This window comes from Erinaceus europaeus, chromosome 7 (assembly GCF_950295315.1).
Source record: "Erinaceus europaeus chromosome 7, mEriEur2.1, whole genome shotgun sequence".
Lineage (NCBI taxonomy): Eukaryota > Metazoa > Chordata > Mammalia > Eulipotyphla > Erinaceidae > Erinaceus > Erinaceus europaeus.
Genome location: NC_080168.1, coordinates 109475834 through 109494948, shown reverse-complemented (window position 1 = coordinate 109494948; position 19115 = coordinate 109475834). Strand labels below are relative to the sequence as shown.

The window sequence follows — 19115 nt, the reverse complement described above, 5'->3', positions numbered from 1 at the left end:
TTTTTTTTTTTTTTTTTTTCCTTCTCCAGGGTTATTGCTGGGCTCTGTGCCTGCACCATGAATCCACCGCTCCTGGAGGCCATTTCTTTTCCCCCTTTTGTTGCCCTTGTTGTAGCTTCGTTGTGGTTATTATTATTGCCCTTGTTGACACAATTCGTTGTTGGATAGGACAGAGAGAAATGGAGACAGGAGGGGAAAACAGAGAATGGGAGAGAAAGATAGACACCTGCAGACCTGCTTCACCGCCTGTGAAGCGACTCCCCTGCAGGTGGGGAGCCGGGGGCTTGAACCGGGATCCTTACGCCGGTCCCTGCGCTTTGTGCCACATGCGCTTAACCCACTGCGCCACCGCCCGACCCCCACTGTGTATTTCTTAAACCATAACAAGTTATAAAAAAAAATGACCCCTATGCTCACTAAACCAATTTCTTACTTGTATTTATAGACCTGGAAGAAGTCAGCAATAAGAAATGAAAAATCACACATCAGTGAGTGAGTTCATTCTTCTGGGATTAACAGATGATCCAAAGCTAAATATTTTGATTTTTCTATTTCTATTTTTAACATATATAATGAGCATAACTGGAAACCTGACAATTATTACACTTACTCTGCTAGATTCGCATCTTAAAACACCCATGTATTTCTTCCTTAGGAATTTCTCCTTCCTAGAAATCTCATTCACAACAGTGTGTATCCCTAGATTTCTGGTCAGCATTGTAACAGGGGATAAAACCATTTCCTATAATTCCTGCATGGCCCAGGTATTTTTCTTCATACTTCTCGGTTCTACAGAATTTTTCCTTTTGACTGCCATGTCCTATGATCGGTATGTGGCCATCTGCAAACCACTACATTACACAACAATAATGAACAGTAGAATCTGCAACCAACTTGTTCTTAGCTGTTGGCTGACTGGGTTCCTTATCATTTTTCCACCTGTGATCATGGGGCTTCAGCTGGATTTCTGTGACTCCAATATCATTGATCACTTCACTTGTGACTCTCTTCCAATGCTACTTATCTCCTGCACTGACACAGCATTGCTAGAACTCCTGGGATTTTTCCTGGCAATCTTCACACTCATGGTGACCTTAACATTAGTGGTTCTCTCCTATGTATTCATCCTGAAAACAATTCTGAGAATCCCTTCTGCAGAGCAAAGGAAAAAGGCCTTTTCCACTTGCTCCTCACACATGATTGTTGTCTCCATTTCTTATGGAAGTTGCATTTTCATGTATGTGAAAACATCAGCAAAAGAGGGGGTGGCTTTGACCAAACGCATAGCACTGCTCAATACCTCTGTTGCCCCGATGCTAAATCCTTTTATTTACTCTCTAAGGAACCAGCAAGTAAAGGAGTCCTTTAAGAAACTGGTCAAGAAATGTTTTTCAAATAAGTTTTAGTTATAAATTTATGACCTGAAGTTTAAATGGTACCTTATTTCTAGAACACAACATTAGCTTCCTGACGTTTATCCATCTACCAGCACATCCAACTTACTTTTCCTCAAGTGTTATTCTCTGTTTAACCCATTTCACATTAGCTGATTCAACAGTCTTTTTACTTTGATATGCTCTCCTCATGAAGCACCTTTACAAAGTTTATGGGCAAGTTTATGTTGCCTCACAGCACATTGCTTACTTTCTTTAGTATGTTAATGCTCACCATGGAGCCCATATGAGGGTCATTTTCAGTAGTCTTGCTTTCTGTTCTAAAAGGTCCAAATAATCTTTTGATTATTTGACAACTTAAAACATGTAATATTTCTCCTTGACTGAAACTCTTTCTGTAAAAAAATGATTAACTACTTATTACAACTTGAGAATACAATATTGTGTAGTATTCATCTATTTGCTCCTTTGTATCATCTACAAGAAATGTGTGACTGTATGAGGCAATTTAACTGACAGCTGAACGCATATCCTGACTAATACTCATTTGAATTCTCAGTCTAGTGTTCCTTTTTACTATTAAAAATGAGTTCTACCAGGTGGTTATTGAAACACAGTTAAACATAAAGTGAAGTAGTGAAGTAGGGTAGAAATGGGTTAATGTCAACAAAGAGTATGGATGCTGAAAACATGAAATGATTTTTTTTTTTTTGCCTCCAGGGTTATCGCTGGGGCTTGGTGCCTGCACTATGAATCCACTGCTCCTGGAGGCCATTTTTTCTGTTTTATTTTATAGGACAAAGAGAGACTGAGAGGGGAGGGGAAGACAGAGAGAGAAAGAGACAGAGACAGAGATACACAGAGAGAGAGGCCTGCAGTCCTGCTTCAATGCTTGTAAAGTGTCCTGCTCAGCAGGAGGAAGGTGGGCAGCCCAGGGCTCAAACCAGGATCCTTAATGCAGGTTCTTGTGCTTCACACTATGTTCACTTAACTGGGTGCCCCACCCTCTGAAATGATATTTAAACTTTGTATCTCAAACAAAACATCGCTACATCTATAAATACTTGTAAAATATGCTTTATTAAATCTTATTTTAACTGAACATAACAACTCAGCAACTTCAGTTAGAACTGGAGAACATACTAGACTCTCATCCATATGAAGCTTTGTCTACCCCAGCTTTTCAGAATCATGTTTTTTTTGTCTCATGGCTTTAGGAGGCATTTCTTTTGGAGGCATAGTTGTTTCAGATATTCAGGCACCAGGACCCACACCACTCTATGCATCACCTCCTCCTCCCAAGAGTCCTTTGTTTTGGTGATAATACCACACCCAGTAAAAATTTCATTTATGGTTTCCCTTTCTGTACATGTTTTGTAAACTTCACCTAACAGCAAGTTCATCCAGTATTTCTCTTCCATTAATGCCCAATTAACTTATTTAATTGTGTGTACTAGGATTTGGGCAGTGACATACCTTGTAGAGAACACACCCTACCATACACAAGGACCCGGGTTCAAACTCCTGATCTCCACCTGCAGGGTGAAGCAGTGCTGCAGGCATCACCTTTTCTCTCTCCCTATATTCCTCTTCCCTCTAGTTCCTCTCTCTCACTATCCATATAAAAATAAATAAAATTGTGCATACTTAAAAAATCATTTAGAAACAAAAGGATGAATATGGGATGATTTCACTCATAGACAGAAGCTGAAAAACAAGATCATAAGGGAAAACTCTTAAGCAGAACTTGGACTGGAGTTGGTGTATTACACCAAAGTAAAAGACTCTGGGATGGGGGAGGGGAAGGTTCAGATCCTGAAACATGATGGCAGAGGAAGACGTGGTGGGGGTTGTATTGTTATGTGGAAAACAGGGAAATTTTATGCATGTACAAACTATTTGATTATACTGTTGATGTAAACCATTAATCCTCCAATAAAAATTTTAAAAGAGAAAAGAAAAAGAAGGATGAATATGGGATGATCTAAATCACAATTTAAAAAATACATATGTTATTAGGGAGATTAAATACAGTTGTTGGTACATATGTAAAATCGTCTCAGTTTTCTGCAAAACACTCTCAACTTCAGCCCAGGTCCTGCCCCACCCCACCTGAGTGAGTCTCTTTTTGGCTTACTCACTTAATATGATTCCTTCAAGCTTTATCCAAGATGTATTACCTTCTTAACACCAGCACTAAACTCTTAAGTTGGAATCCTTCCTTTATCCCAATAGACCTGTGGTCCAGCCCAAAGAAAGCCATTGACTCCTGAGATACATTCACACAGGACAACCCTATGCAGCACCAACTTTACCCACCTACCACCAAACAACTGTTGGAATGGCTTGACAGCCTTCCATGCACAATATAGCAGCATTGTATCAGAATACTGCCAGAAGCCATTTCTCTGCTTGATAAGCTTTGAAACAATGGAAGCCCTCGAGACAAGTTTTCATTTCCCCCTGGGCAGGCCATTTACCCTCAGGTAGACCATTTATCAGAAATCAAGTGACACAACACATAGTTGTGGTAACAAACATGGTTTCGGCCATTGTATGTTGCAAGGAACATTCCACTTTGAAGACTGCTCCCCCTCCTCCTCCTCCAGCATTCCCCCCCCTTCCCCAAAGCCTTATAATGCCTGTGAACACAATAAAATTTGGCAGCTTGATCAGAATCCTGTCTTGCTGTCGTTCTTTTGCGTCTCTTGTCCCTGTCATTCCAAGTCCTGAGGTTCCTAGCCCCTGTTCACCACTCCTCTGGGGGCATCTGGCGCCCGAACGTGGGGCGAAGAAGCCTTCTGGAACTAGGAACACCACTGATCGAGAGGGTAGGCCTACCCGAATTCACCGAATTACTGCGGCCAAGGGGATAATGCAAAGGCTCGCATAGATCGCCACGGAACTGCCCAGCCGTGAGTCGCATCTGGAGGAGAGTCACAGCGGCGAGGTAAGCACTACCATGGGACATGAATTTGGTAAACAAGACTTGTTTATTAAAGGACTCAAGGAGTCCCTCAAGACACGAGGAGTAAGGGTTAAGACAAAAGATCTCAAGAATTTTTTTTTGTGTGTGTGAGTGATGTTTGTCCATGTTTTCCCTTAGAGGGGACTATTGATGAAAAAAGATATGCTAGAGTAGGAAACTGTTTAAGAGATTTTTATGAGACCTTTGGTCCAGAAAAGATTCCAGTCCAGGCTTTTTCTTATTGGAATTTAGTAAATGATATACTCAAAGTCTATAAACATTGTCCTGATGTACAGTGAGTCATGAGAGAGGGAGAAAAAGTCTTACAGGGACATTCCCAGCCACCTTCTGTTTGTGAGTCTGTCTCTATTCCAATTCCCGATTCAGGAGGCCCCGCCCCTGAGCCGCCTGCTAAGTGCCCTCCTGTTAAGATTTACCCCTTTGACAACCTTAAGACCCCCCGCCAAAGATGGGCCTGACGATAGTCTTTCTCCTGAAGAGGCCTTATCCCTCGATGAAGAGATGGCCAAATATCATAATCCTGACCGGCCACCCCTATGCTCTTCCTTGTCCAGACTGCCTCCCTACGCCACCGCCCCTCCGTTTTGTGCTCCGGTCCTCGACTTGGCCAATAATACTGATCAGACCACCAAGGCTAAAACTCAACTAGCACAAAAAACAGCTTCCCTTAGAAAATTAGTATAAGAAAAATGAGAGCATTTACAATTAGTTAAAGAACTGTGGGCTCTTGATTTGGCATTATCTTAAAACTAGCCAGCCAAAATAAGATCCAGGTTTTTCCCTCTGTCTTCCTTCAGAGCTCTCAGAAAGCGTTAAACCAATTCTGAGTGAGATCTTATCTGGCTAGCAAGCTATTTAGAGAAAGAATGAAATCAATCAAACAAGACGTTCTCTTTAACTAAAAAGCTATTAATCAGAGAACCAGTACACACTTTTGATAGAAATTTAATGATTTGTTTCTTTAAAACTGTAAAATGTACCTTAGCCCAGAAAAAAAAAACTTTCAAAGATTTTTCTCCGAACTTCTCCATGCATGGCAGTAAACTAAGCCCGCCTGTTCTGTCCGTGCAGCCAAGCACAGAGCTCCTGCTCCACAGATTGGCAAACACTTCAGTCAATCATTCTTAGCCACAAACGCCCCTCCTGGGAGGCTGTGAGTTAGAAATCCAAAAGCCGCTTTTCAAAGGAAACATTTTTCTTATCACCAAGAATGTCTGTTTTAAGTCTGTACTTTGTTTTCATTAATGTGTGTTAACCCCTAATTAACTAAAGTTTGTTTTAAGTTTTAAATAAGATTTAGTTAAGCTAAATGTGGTTTTAAAGATCCTGACTCATAGAGTTGGCACACCTTTACCAGAGTAAAATATAGGACAGTTTCGTCCTTCTGATAGCTAATATCAGCATCAATTCATTAGTTAAAAGATTTTCTGAGATATCTAGGCATAGTAAAACACCTCTGCAGTCTCTTGAACTCTTGTAAAAATTCTAAATATTACCAGCACCCCAATACCAACTGCCACTGTTTGTTAATTTGTTAATTCCATGTTTGAACTGGCTTTCTAATAACCCATTCAGTGTAGAGCAGTGGCCTTGCCAGGAAAAACGGGTTAAACATGATAGTCCTGGCCTGATAAAAATTTTTTATTTGGCAGATGTGATTCAACAAAATTATTTAGTGCAAGATGGTCATCTAAAAGAAATGTTAACAGTAAAAATTTATTTTGAACATTTCAGCTATAAGGTTTATTTTAGCTTTTTAAGTTACCTATCCAAATCAAAGTAAAAGATAAATTAAGTTGTGTACCCACCCCTGTTCATAGCTGCCCTAAGGGTCTGATAGTTTTGTGATAAACAAAGATCCTAACGAAGTTTAACATTTTACTTAAAATTGTTTAAGACTGGCTTCGGTTAGTAAAAGATAACACAATGGTTATGTTAATTATTTACATGCCAGAGGCTTTTGCTCTGGTTTTACTCTTTATATTTTTCTGCTTTTAAAAATTATCTGGTTTGTTTTAAGACGCTGTCAAAGATTTATTTTTGGCAAATGGTGTTTTTGGTCTGATAGAAGATTTGTTTTGGCAAATCCTGATTTAACAAAATTATTATTTTAAACATTTAAGCTATGAGATTTTATTTTAGCCTTTTAAGTTGCCATATTAGAGTTCTAAAGAGCAAAATCTATTAAGAGTTTTATATCTATGCTTACTCATGATAGCCTTGTGATGAGTAAAGATCTTAATAAACTAAGTTATAGTAGTGTGCTTAAACTGTCTAATCAGTTTGAAATAATGCTAAAAAATGGTAAACATTTTATCATGTCAATACATTAGGTATTAACTTTCTATAACACATTGGTATATTTTAATAAAGAGCCTTCTAAAATCATAAAACTCAAGTCAATTCTAACCATTAGATCATCAATTAAGTTGGTACAAGTTCTCTCCCTAAGTAAATAATTATAGGTACATCTGCACATGAAGAACTGACTGCTCATATGGTAAGATTTAAAACTAAACATTTTTTTTTTTATTTATGGGTGTATGATGACTCCTAAAGTCACTCATATCCTAAAATTTTTCTCTCATTTTTTTACAAGCCTCTTAAAATTTTAACGCTTGACCTGCCATAGTGAGAGCACTTTACTGGCTCCTGCATTGTTTAATTAAGATCTTGTTATTCAGACTTTTAAGATTAATCTCCATTGATAAAAGCCAATGCTCTCTGGCAGATTGATGTAATTCACCTGCCCATGTTTAGTAAACAAAAACTTTTTTTTTCTCAGTTGGTATTTTTTCCAAATTTATGTGGGCTACAGCTCAAACAATAAAAACTAAAACCCTTAAGCTCAATTAATAAAAAAATGAAGGGGAATGCACCCCCCAGTATTCAGTTGGCTAAAGTGTCAATGAAGTAACTATACTAAACCTTCTTAATATTTACAAAAATTCGAATTGTCCATTTATTGTATCTTATTGACAAAGCCACCCACTTTTCCAGCCACAGAAACATATTCTTTTTCTCTTTTTCAACACTGGATGTCCATGTTTGTTTTCCTTTTATTATGGTGGATGACATTATTGATCTTGCAAAATCCACAGTCCCTGTTGGCAAGTCCTTACCACAAAGGATGCCATGGCAGTATATACTCCAGCTAACCTCACCAGCCTATCCAAGTCTTCTCTTTCTGCTGACCTACCACTGCTGACTTTATCTTTGCATGTTCACTGACTGCTCACTTTTCTCAAAATATTCCTCATGTTCAAGGAACCTCACCTAATGTGTATGTACCTCCTCTGTGTTTTAGTACAGCACCATCCTATATTTTCATGTCAATTCTTCTCTACCTGGTCCTTGCCTCCTAGTTTTGCTTGTTTCACAGCTGACCCTCTATGAAGAAGAAAAATTTCATCAGTTGGCGCTGACAACCACCAGAGGACCAGACGTGCTGTGTTTCTTACCCTGGACATCACATCCACTGATTGCTTCCCTTAGACTTGCTGGTGGCACACTAGGACACTCCATATATTCCTCCCATGAATTTTCTGACAAATTACAACAGGTTATAGACTCCACCACAAATAGTCTTGAGTCACTACAGAGCCCCTTATGGGACCCTTGATTAGTCTTTTGTTAATGATTACCTTAGGACCCTTTATTTTCAATAAGATTACTGATTTTATAAAACAGCAGATTGACTCCTTGGCATCAAAACCTTTGCAAATACATTATCACAGACTTGATTTGGCTGATAGAGGCCTGGCTGAACCTGAGGATGACAGACCTCCCTTTCGGATGGCATAAAACTCAGAACTATGCACTGAGACATCCAACCTTGGCAGGGCAAGGACGCCAGCCAGTAAGGGGTGCAAGGCAAAGCACTGCAGGGGGAGGAACCTATAGTCCGCCTCTGAGTCCCCTGTGAAGCAAACCTGATTTGCATGGAGGTTGGTGTCAGCAACAAAAATTGTTTCCCTGGAAACTGTGGCTCTGCCTCCCCTCCCCAAAAAGACACCAAGAGCCTTATAAGATGCGGGAAGATTGGTTTTACATTCACCCCACGGGAGGAATCGGGTCAATACTTTCCCCTCTGGTTAAGGCCCACCAAAACTGCTGTTAAGGTCTCCACCCCTCATCCCTGATTGCCTGCCTCAGTTAAATTATAATAAAGAGGAGATGGCAGAAGCCATTTCTCTGCTTGATAAGCTTTGAAACAATAGAAGCCCTCGAGACAAGTTTTCATTTCCCCCTGGGCAGGCCATTTACCCTCAGGTAGACCATTTATCAGAAATCAAGTGACACAACACATAGTTATGGTAACAAACATGGTTTCGGCCATTGTATGTTGCAAGGATCATTCCACTTTGAAGATTGCTCTCCCTCCTCCTCCTCCAGCATTCCCCCCCCCTTCTCCAAAGCCTTATAATGCCTGTGAACACAATAAAATTTGGCAGCTTGATCAGAATCCTGTCTTGCTGTCATTCTTTTGCGTCTCTTGTCCCTGTCATTCCAGATCCTGAGGTTCCTAGCCCCTGTTCACTGCTCCGCTGGTTGGGGCAGGATACAACTGGACCCAGAGTATGAGCCACTCAGCATCCCACACCCCAAAGGCCCTGCCCAAACTAATGCACCTCTCCAAAGATGGGCCAGGCTTCCACCCCTATACTCTGTGCTCACCTATCATAGCAAACAGTGGGCTGTGGACCACATGAAGAACTTGTTTTGAGTAACTAATTCAGGTGGCCATGAGTGAATTCATCTCCTGCATGAAGTCAATATTTTAGGACTAGATAAGTGGTAGTGTGTTAACATGTAGATTAAAAACAAGAATCCAGTAAAATGGGTAGATGGATATCCAGGACAGAAGTGGAAATGGAAAACAAAATCCCTTCTAGGAAAAGACACTAATGGCACACAAATATAAAAATTAACTGATGAGTTCAAATAAAAGGCCACAAAATTGACCAATCATTTGCTAGTATGGATGAAGCAGAAAATATAAGAAAGATACAAACAGAAATCACAGAGTAGAGAAATACAATGACAAAGCTGAACAATGGGTTACTTTGATGAAGTAGATGGAAGTACCTATATGTGAGTGGGAAAACAAAGTAATGGACCTCATCCACATAGAACAGGAAAAGGGAAAAAAGAAAAAGATACCTTGAGGAATAGTTGAGACAAGAGAAATAGTACTCATATTATAGCAGTTCCAGTCGGAGAGAGGAAAGACGCAAGAAATTTTCTGAATTCACTTTTAATACTCATGTATTTTAGAAAATATAGTATTTATTTATTTATTGGATAGAGACAGAAATTGAGAGGGGAGGGAGTGATAAAGAGGGAGAGATACAGAAAGGCAGTGGCAGGGGCCAGACAGTGGTGCATCCAGTTAATAGTACATAGTACTAAGCACAAGGACCTTTGCAAGGATCAGGCTCCCCACCTGCAGGGATTCATGTATTAAAAGAAGGGGTCTATGAGATAGCTTATCTAGTATGGAACCTGCTGCATGAACCCAGTTAAAGTTCAGGTCCTCACTATATCATGGGAGTACTACAGCATTAAAGCACCAGGAGGTCCCTCAGTGCTATGCTGTTTCTCCTTCACTTTCTCTAACTCTTTTTCCCTCAATGTATCTGAAAGACATGAGTATGAATGAGAAACTGACGAGAATTGTCCGAAAATGGGGTTCTCACTTTTGTAGCTTTTCCATCTGTTTTTGCCACCATGTTCTCAAATCAGTCAATTCAGATTTAGCAAGGAAATACTCTTAGAATACTCTTCATGCAAAGAGCCACATTTCAAGGCAAAGATTTGAACAGAAACATTTATGAAGGTCAAGAAACATGATCCACTAAAAGACTGAGATCATAAATTCATAGAATGCTTTCCCCTGCCACAACTTACAAATACAACAACAGCTGTCAATTGTTATCTTCTCTTCAAAACAGAATAATTTCAGGGAGCTGGGTGGTAGCACAGTGGGTTAAGCGCACATGGTGTGAAGCGCAAGGGCCAGTATAAGGAACCTGGTTCGAAACCACCTGCAGGGGGTCGCTCCACAAGTGGTGTAGCAGGTGCAGGTGTCTGTATTTCTCTCCTCCTCTCTGTCTTCCCCTCCTCTTTCCATTTCTCTCTGTCCTATCCAACATCAACAGCTATGACTATAACAATAACAATTACAACAAGCTGCAACAAGGGCAACAAAATGGGGAAAAATGGCCTCTACGGCAGCGGATTTGTAGTGTTGGCACCGAGCCCCAGTGATAACTCTGGAGGCAAAAAAAGAAACAAAAGAATAATTTCAAAAGAGAATCTTTACAATGGAGAGGCCTTGAAGCAAACAAGAAATATGTCATCAAATTTAAGTCTAGAAAGTCACATAGATGTTATACATTTCCTGGTATGATATTGACCTCACTGGCATTCTCCAGAGAAATATATAACCTTAACATAATTATGAACAAATAGAACAAAAAATGTGAAGAATCTTACAAAAAACCACATAAGCTCTCTTCATGGAAAGAAAACATATACCTCTGTAGCAGTATTCACATTAGGTGACACATTATAAAAAAAAACACAACTAAGTGCCCAATGATGGACAAGCAAATGAAGCAGATGTGGAATATAACAATGAATAGTAATCTGCTATAAAAATGATGAAACCTTGCCATTTGAAACAACATGAATGGAAATTGAGATATGTTAAGCATAATATATCAGAAAGAAGTCTGGGGAGATAGCACCAATGTTAGTACAATAAACATTCATGCCTAAGGACTAGAGTTGCCAGGTTCAATCCCCTGCACCACATGAAGACAGAACTGAGCAGTGTTCTGCTAATAAGTCTTATTAATAGTGATGTTATAAAGAGAAAAGTATGTGCTGGAATATCAGACCCAAATAAAGGCAAAGAAATTAAAAGAAGAAAGACAATAATTAAAATAAAATTAACTTACTTTACCTGCCTTGAGAGGAGCTGGTGGCCTAAAAGGATGCTGGAGATGTAGAAGAGAAGCAACTGCTGTGAGGAGAGGCCAGATCCAAGAGAGGTGGCTGCCCTGTGGACAATGGATCCTGAACAACTCAGGGGACCTCACCCCTGAAACATGGACAGGTCCCCCCACTGTAGAGAGGCTCACTTGTGGTCCAACATGTCCAGCCTATCCACCTGCTCACCCTTCTATGGGGTCACATCCTCAAAGCAGCTGGGCAGGTCCCAGTTCATAAGAGGGAGGAGGAACGGCACTGCTGGAACTGCCACCAGCCTGCCGGGTACACGGCGCTGCCCACTGCCTCCGGCCCAAGTCCATCAGATATGGCCAGGTCCCCCCATGATATAACGCTGCAGGAGATGCCAATGTGACCAAGTGTGGGGCTTTTTCATGAGACCCAGCAGGGACATTTTATACCGTCGCTGAATTCCCGTGAAGCTCGTCTTGCACTGGTGGTGGGCTGGCCTCGCCATTTATTCTCGGGCGCGAGGCCCAGGACGCAGGCAACACCCGGCACAAGTCACTGCCTGGAGGGTGTGGCGGGGAGGTAGTGGACATACGTGTACAAGCAGACGATGGCACTGAAGGCCTGGGCCCGTGTGTAGACGCGTTGCAGTCTTCCGCAAGCCCTCCGCGCTCTGCTCTCACACACCGGTGCGAGGTATATATACTGCGGGCCAGTTCCTGTCTGTCATCTCGCGAGCTCTTAGAACAGCTGAGAGCCACGCTGCGCCTGCCTGGGATAGACCAGAGCGAAATCACCCTGTGCCAGATTTTAATACCTAGTGTTTGTCCACCTCTGCCAGGATATCCGACAACCTCACCCACCTGCACCATAGAGTCTTGCCGCCAAGTGCCTCTGTCCCCAACCTATGGCCAGCACAGCTCGTTGGGTGTCTGAATCTTGAAACAGGGATAGAGGACTCCCTGCCCCAGTGCTGAGTGAATGTCAATTGTTGAAGCCGCTTTTCCCTCTGCGAAATACGTGAAATAGTGAGGGGACTGGCAGTGGCAACTCGGGAAAGTGCACATGTTACAAGCACAAAGACTCAGATTCAAGCTCCAGTCCCCACCTGCAGAAGGGAGGGGAAGCTTCACAGCTGGGAAAGCAGTGCTGCAAGTCCCTCTTTTTTTTTTTAATTAATTAATTTTTAAAAAATTTTTTTAACCAGAGTGCTGTTCAGCTCTGGCTTTGTGCTGGTGCGGGGGATTGATCCTGGGACTTTGGAGCCTCAGGCATGCGTGTCTGTTTGCATAACCATTATGCTATCTACCCTCTGCCCACTGTAGGTCCCTCTCTCTCTCCCTTTTGACCCTCCTTCTTCCCTTTCAATTTCACTCTGTCCTATCATTAAAAAAAAGGGGGGGGGGGCAGGAGGTGGAGCGCCTGGTTAAGTGCACACATTACAGTGAGCAAGGACCCAGATTCATGTCTCTGGTCCCCACCTGCAGCGGGAAAGCTTCACAAGTGGTGAAGTAGGGCTGCAGGTGTCTGTCTCTCTCTCTCTCTCTCAATTTCTCTCTCTCCTCAATTTCTCTGTCTTTATCCAATAATAAATTAAATATAATTTGAAAAGTTTAAAAAAAAAAAAAAGGAAGAAACAAAAGACTTCCAGGAGTGAAGGATTTTTCATGCAGGAACCAAGCCCCAGTTTTAAGCCTGGTAGTAATAAAAATAAAATAAAAATAAAATAATAAAATAAAATAAAATAAAATAGTGTGGGATATTGAATTTTAGGAGAATCAAGTCAAGTAGTACCAATTTATTACTATACTTTATTCTTCAGCATAGAGATTTGGTAGTAGAACCAATTGAAAGATAATATTTTTATTAGACACTAGATATGGCTGTGACATAGTCACTAATAGGGATCAACTTATTTGGCTGATTTACTACAGAGGGTGAAAAAGTCAAATACACATCAAAAATAAATTGGATAGTTTCCTGCTTTGCTATGTGTACAACCTAGGTTCAAGTGGAGCATGGCCCCCAACCCCCTTCTCCCCAACATTGAAGGAAGGTTTCTTGTGGTTTCTCTCTGCCTTTCTCTCTCCATATCCCTAAGAAAAAAATAGTAAAGAGAAAAATAATGAATAATTTAGTTTGATACAGATAAACATAGATATATTATATTCTTTATATTTCCATTATTACATGCATGTGTTTCTAGTTCTAAATGCATGCATTTGAAAAAAAAATGTTATCTCAAATCTCTGTCAGTAGAGAAACTATTTTTAAAATATCTTACTCTGTTATTTTGTATTTCAGAATTTGGATTTTCATGATGTGCAATCTAATTTATTTTTTATGACTCATTCATGGAGTCATGATTAAAGTATAGAGCAAAAAAATCTTAATTTTTGTTTGTTTATTTAGGGATGAGTACTCAGACATGTGTGATTTCACTATTCTAAGTCACTTTTACATTCAAGTAGACTTAATGAGATAGACACCATAGAACCAAAAGTTCCTCTATTGTCATAACCCTTTTCTTATGGTGCTAGGGTCATATCTAAAGGACAATGCAGAAACCCTACCAAATAAGTTCTCTCCACCCCCTTCTCAAGTTTTTCATGATTCAATTCTCTTTCCTTTGATGCAGTTAATAAAAAAAAAATGAAGATATGGATCTAAGACTAGTTTAGTGTTTAAAGTACATGCCTTGCATTTGAGAAGCCCTAGGTTCTATCTTCTACACATCATTAAAACAAGGAAGATATAAACAACCAGAATACCACAAACAATGGAGCAGTGTGCTAGTCTCTCTCAAAAAGAGTGAAGAAAAGTAGGGAGGCAGGCTGTAGTGCAGTGGGATAAGCTCAAGTGGCATAAAGCTCAAGGACCGCCTTAAGGATCCCGGTTTGAGCCTCTGGCTCCCCGCCTGCAAGGGGGTCGCTTCACAGGTGGTGAAGCAGGTCTGCATGTGTCTATCTTTCTCACCCCCACTGTCTCTCCTCCTCTCTCCATTTCCCTCTGTCCTATCCTACAACAACATCAGTGGCAACAATAACAACAACAAAGGCAAAAAAATGGGGGAAATGGCCTCCAGGAGCAGTGGATTTGTAGTGCAGGCACAGAGTTCCCGCAATAACCCTGAAGACAAAAAAAAAAAAAAAGTGATGAAAAGCAATGAGAAAGAAAGAAAAATCAAATTCAATTGAAAATTACAGAGCCTATCCACTGTTTAGGGTGAGAGATTTCTTGAATGATATTTGTATAAGAATGAAGTAAGTTTTCTAAATTCTCCAAGTAGCTAATGCAGTCAGGTTTCATCCTGTATTCACTACCGCCTGATAAGCTAACAGTACTGTTTATCATAATCAATTCTTCCAGTTCTGCAAATATCAACATCCATCCAAATCTGGACAGTATTATCCTAATGAATTAACTAAGATAGAACGATATAACATCCAGTATCATACAGGGATACTGTTAAACTGTTAACAATGATGACATCATCTTGGTCTCATCTTGGATGGAGCTTGAGGGAATCACGTTAAGTGATATGTGTCAAAAAGATAAGGATGAATACAGGAGATCTTACTCATAAGCAAAACTTGAGTAATAATTACAAAAAATGGAAAGCACAAAGTGAAACTTGAACTGACTGCAGTTTATTGCACCAGAGTAAAGAACTCTGGAAAATAAGTGGAAGGAGGTAGAAATGGAGAGGAAGTAGGTACTTAAGTTAGAGGTTGAATGTGTTTTGAAGACACCTATCATGAGTAGATGAGAAATTATAACCACGTATCAACAACTGTACTATAAATCATTAACCCCCCAATAAAATTATATGAAAATATCAAATCTTAGGTGTGAATATATAGATATATATTATATAAACATATATATTACCCAAGCATGTCAAATTTTTAAGAAATTTGTACTAATTTAATAAACCATTCAACTAAGCCTGGAAACACCAGAAGAATTCATCTTTACTCAGAAAAACTACTTTTAATATACTTTTTTTTATTATAAATTCATTTTAATTTTTATTTCTTACAGGCCCTATGGCCACATAATTTCTGTTCACAGAAATTTACAAAAGATTAAGGATACCTATTTAAGTAGTAAAAAAATGATAACTGGGTGGGGGCAGGTGATATACCTTGTAGAGTGCACATGTTACCATGTACAATGACCCTAGTTCAAGTCCCAGGTCTCCTGCAGGGAGGAAGTTTCATAAACAGTAAAGCAGTGCTGCAGTGTTACTCTTTCTATCTATCTTCCCCTCCCCTTTCAATTCCTGAGAGAGAGAGAGAGAGAGAGAGAGAGAGAGAGAGAGAATGACTTCCAGGAGTGGTGAATTGTAGTCTGTGAGCCCCAGTGTAACCTTAAGGGAACTTAGGGAAAAAAATAAACAAAATAGTATAATTTGAAGGGTAAGCAAATAAGAGATAATTTTTTAAGCTAGTCATTCAGAGTCTAATATTGTAGCTCAAACTGAATATTCCTCCAATAACTGATGGCTCCCTTCCATTAAAATGTGTTGGTATGAATATAAATGTGCATATATCTGTTTAGATTAGGGACTATAGTTTTTTTTTTTTTTTGATAATACAGAAGAAAGCTATTACTTGTTCATAGACTAGGTTTATTTTTACTAATTTGAGAAATTCTCAATCTGTTTTCAATGGTGGGTGAAGTCTGGACAAGTTTACATCCCAAACAATAGTTTACAGGGTTCTTTTTAATCCATGTCCTTGGAAGAATATTTGTTTTTAATTTTTTGATTCAGATCATTTTGCAGTTATCTCATCTTAGTGTTTTGATTAGCATTTCCCTAATAACCTATTTTTCCCCATGTAGCTTTTGGCTAGCTGTATGTTCTTGGTGAAGGGTCTGTTTAGCTACTGTCTGCATGGGCGAACATTTCTTTCCATTCAGCTGTTCCGTTTTATGAGTTGTTTATATATTTTGGATATTGGTCCTTTATTAGATGAGCATTGTTCCTTGTATCACTAATCGTCATAGTCAAAATATGGAAAACAGCCCAAATGCCCGATGGCAGTAGAGTGGACAATGGTGTGGCATATGGAGGTCAGGCGATAGTGCATCAGGTTAAGTGCTCGTGGCAGAAAGTGCAAGAAACAGCATAAGGATCCAGGTTGGAGCCCTGGCTCCCCATCTGCACTGGGGTTCCTTCACAAGCAGTGAAGAAGGTCTGCAGGAGTCTATCTTTTTCTCCCTCTCTCTGTCTTCCCCTCCTCTCTCCATTTCTCTCTGTCCTATCCAACAACAACATCAATAATAACTACAACAATAAAACAACAAGGGCAACAAAAGGGAAAAAAAATTAAAGATATAAATGTTACTTAGTTATAAGAAAAGATGAAATCTCATCTTTTCTGCCAACATCAGTGGAGCTAGAAGTGGTCAGTATGCTCACAAAATGTCAGAAGGAAGACAAATTCCAGATGTTCTCATTTTGGAATATAAAGATACACAGTAATAAAAAGTAAACTTTGAGTTACTCAAGCAAAACTGGGTTCACCAAAGTGGAAGAAAGAGAGAAAGCATCAAATGGACAGTGAGAGAGGGACATTGGTGCCTTAATGGTGGGTATGTGGTGGGGAGTTTAACACTCTGATGAGTATTGAAATTGCACCTTTAAAATAGGTGCAATCTTGTAAATTAATACTGGCTTAACTTAAAAAATAAGTTTTGCATAAATGAGTTGCACTGTAGATGTGATATTTTTGCTGGCTTTGGGAGGGTTTCTGTTGTATTTCCTTCACAAAGTCACCTACAACATATTTAAAGATATAGGGTATGTGTCTTTTTCATTTGGAGAAAACTGTTCAGGAATACCAGTATCAATAAACAATATAAAAATCACAATAATAATATAATATGTTGTATTTTCTTGTCCTTATACATTGGATTTTTTTTTGTTTATAAATGATGGTTTAAGATGAGAGTGGATCCTTATTTTTTCTGACTATCGTATTGCATGGCAAGTGTCAAGTAAAATCCTTTTAACACATGGTTGAATTGAAAGATAAAGTTTAATTTTTGATGGTGAGTTTAATAAGCATATATTTACAGTGATGTACATCTGAAACTTATATAATGTTGAATGCAAAGTGAGTTTAATAAAAATGACAAATGTTACTCTTGCTGTTACATTATTATTGTTGTCATTCCTGTTGTTGTTGGATAGGACAGAGAGTAATTGAGAGAGGAGGGGAGATAGAGGAGGGAGAGAAAGATAGACACCTGCAGACCTGCTTCACTGCTTGTGAGGTGACGCCCTGCAGGTGGGGAGCCAGGGGACTCGAATGGGATCCTTATCAAAAATTAGATGTCCATAGGTGTGAAGGTTTAGTTCTGGGCTTTCAATTCTGTTCCACTGGTCTGTGTGCCTATTTTTGTTCCAGTATCAGTCTGTTTTGATGATGATGGCCTTATAATATAGTTTCAGATCTGGGAGTGTGATGCCTCCATTTCTGTTTCTTTTCCTCAAGGTGGTTTTGGCAATTCTGGGTGTTTTCTGGTTCCAGATAAATTACTGTTGTTTTTGTTCTATTCTCTTAAAGAAGCTTGGTGGAACTTTAATGGGCATTGTGTTACATTTGTGTATGGCTCTGGGGAGACTATTCATTTGATGATATTTATTCTTCCAATCCATGAGCATGGGATGTCTTTCCATTTCTTGGTATCATTTTCTATTTCCTTGAATAGTGACTCATAGTTTTCAGTATACAAGTCTTCTACTTCTTTGGTCAGGTTTATTCCTAGGTATTTTATTGATTTTGCTGCAACAGTGAATTGAGTATTGAAATTGCAACAGTGAGTGGGAGTGATTTCTGGAAGTCTCCTTCTTCAGATTTAGTGTTTTCATAAAGAAATGCCACTGATTTTTGTACATTGATTGTAGCCTGACACCTTTCTATATTGCCTAATAACTTCCAGTAGTTTTCTGCTGGATTCCTTAGGTTTTTCTATGTATACTATCATGTCACCTATAAATAGTAAGAGCTTGAATTCTTCCCTTCCAATCTGTATTCCTTTGATTGCATTTGTGGGATTGTATGTTTGATTGTTTCCAGGTAGCTATTTCTTTTTTTAATAATATAAGTAAACCAAGTTACTAGAGATAATAGATCTGATAATAAAATTATAATTTAAAAGCTCATGCGTTTCTGTATTTAATTAAACAGATAGGTATATATTGAACATGTAGATACGTATGAACTTACAGTTACAAAATAAAAAGTTATGATTAACAAGAAAGATTAGAAAACATGAACAATTATTCATAGCATTATATTATTGAAAGGAGATTTGGGGGACCAGGCAGTGGAGCACCTGGCTAAGCACACACAGTAGTATGTGCAAGGACCAGGGTTCCAGTCCCAGCTTCCTACCTGCAGGGGACATACTTCATAAGCAGTGAAACAGGTCTGCAGGTGTCTATCTCTCTTATCTCTCCCTCTCTATCTCCCTCTCCATTCTCAATTTATCTTTGCCCTATCAAATAAAATAGAAAGGGGGAGAAAATGGGGGGGACCACAGCTAGGAGTGGTGGATTAGTAGTGCCAGCACCAAGCCCCAGCAACTAGAGACAAAAAAAAAAAGATTTGAACAAAAATTAAGAATACAAAATGTAGAAAAGAAGTAAGGTTTATGTGTAAAAACATATTAATGAGATCACTGCAAGATGTGACACAGTTTTGTAGTGGTTCAAATTTATATTTTGAAAATAAAAATCACAAGATTTCGTT

General features: G+C 39.3%; 1 protein-coding gene across 1 annotated transcript; it reads left to right on the top strand.

Annotated features, from left to right (window-relative positions):
• The first annotated feature begins 470 nt into the window (after positions 1 to 470).
• On the top strand, positions 471 to 1406 carry LOC103109243 (olfactory receptor 6C76-like). The gene has a single exon (XM_007518287.2). It carries the CDS (start codon positions 471 to 473, stop codon positions 1404 to 1406), a length of 936 nt encoding a protein of 311 aa, XP_007518349.2.
• Positions 1407 to 19115: the final 17709 nt, after the last annotated feature.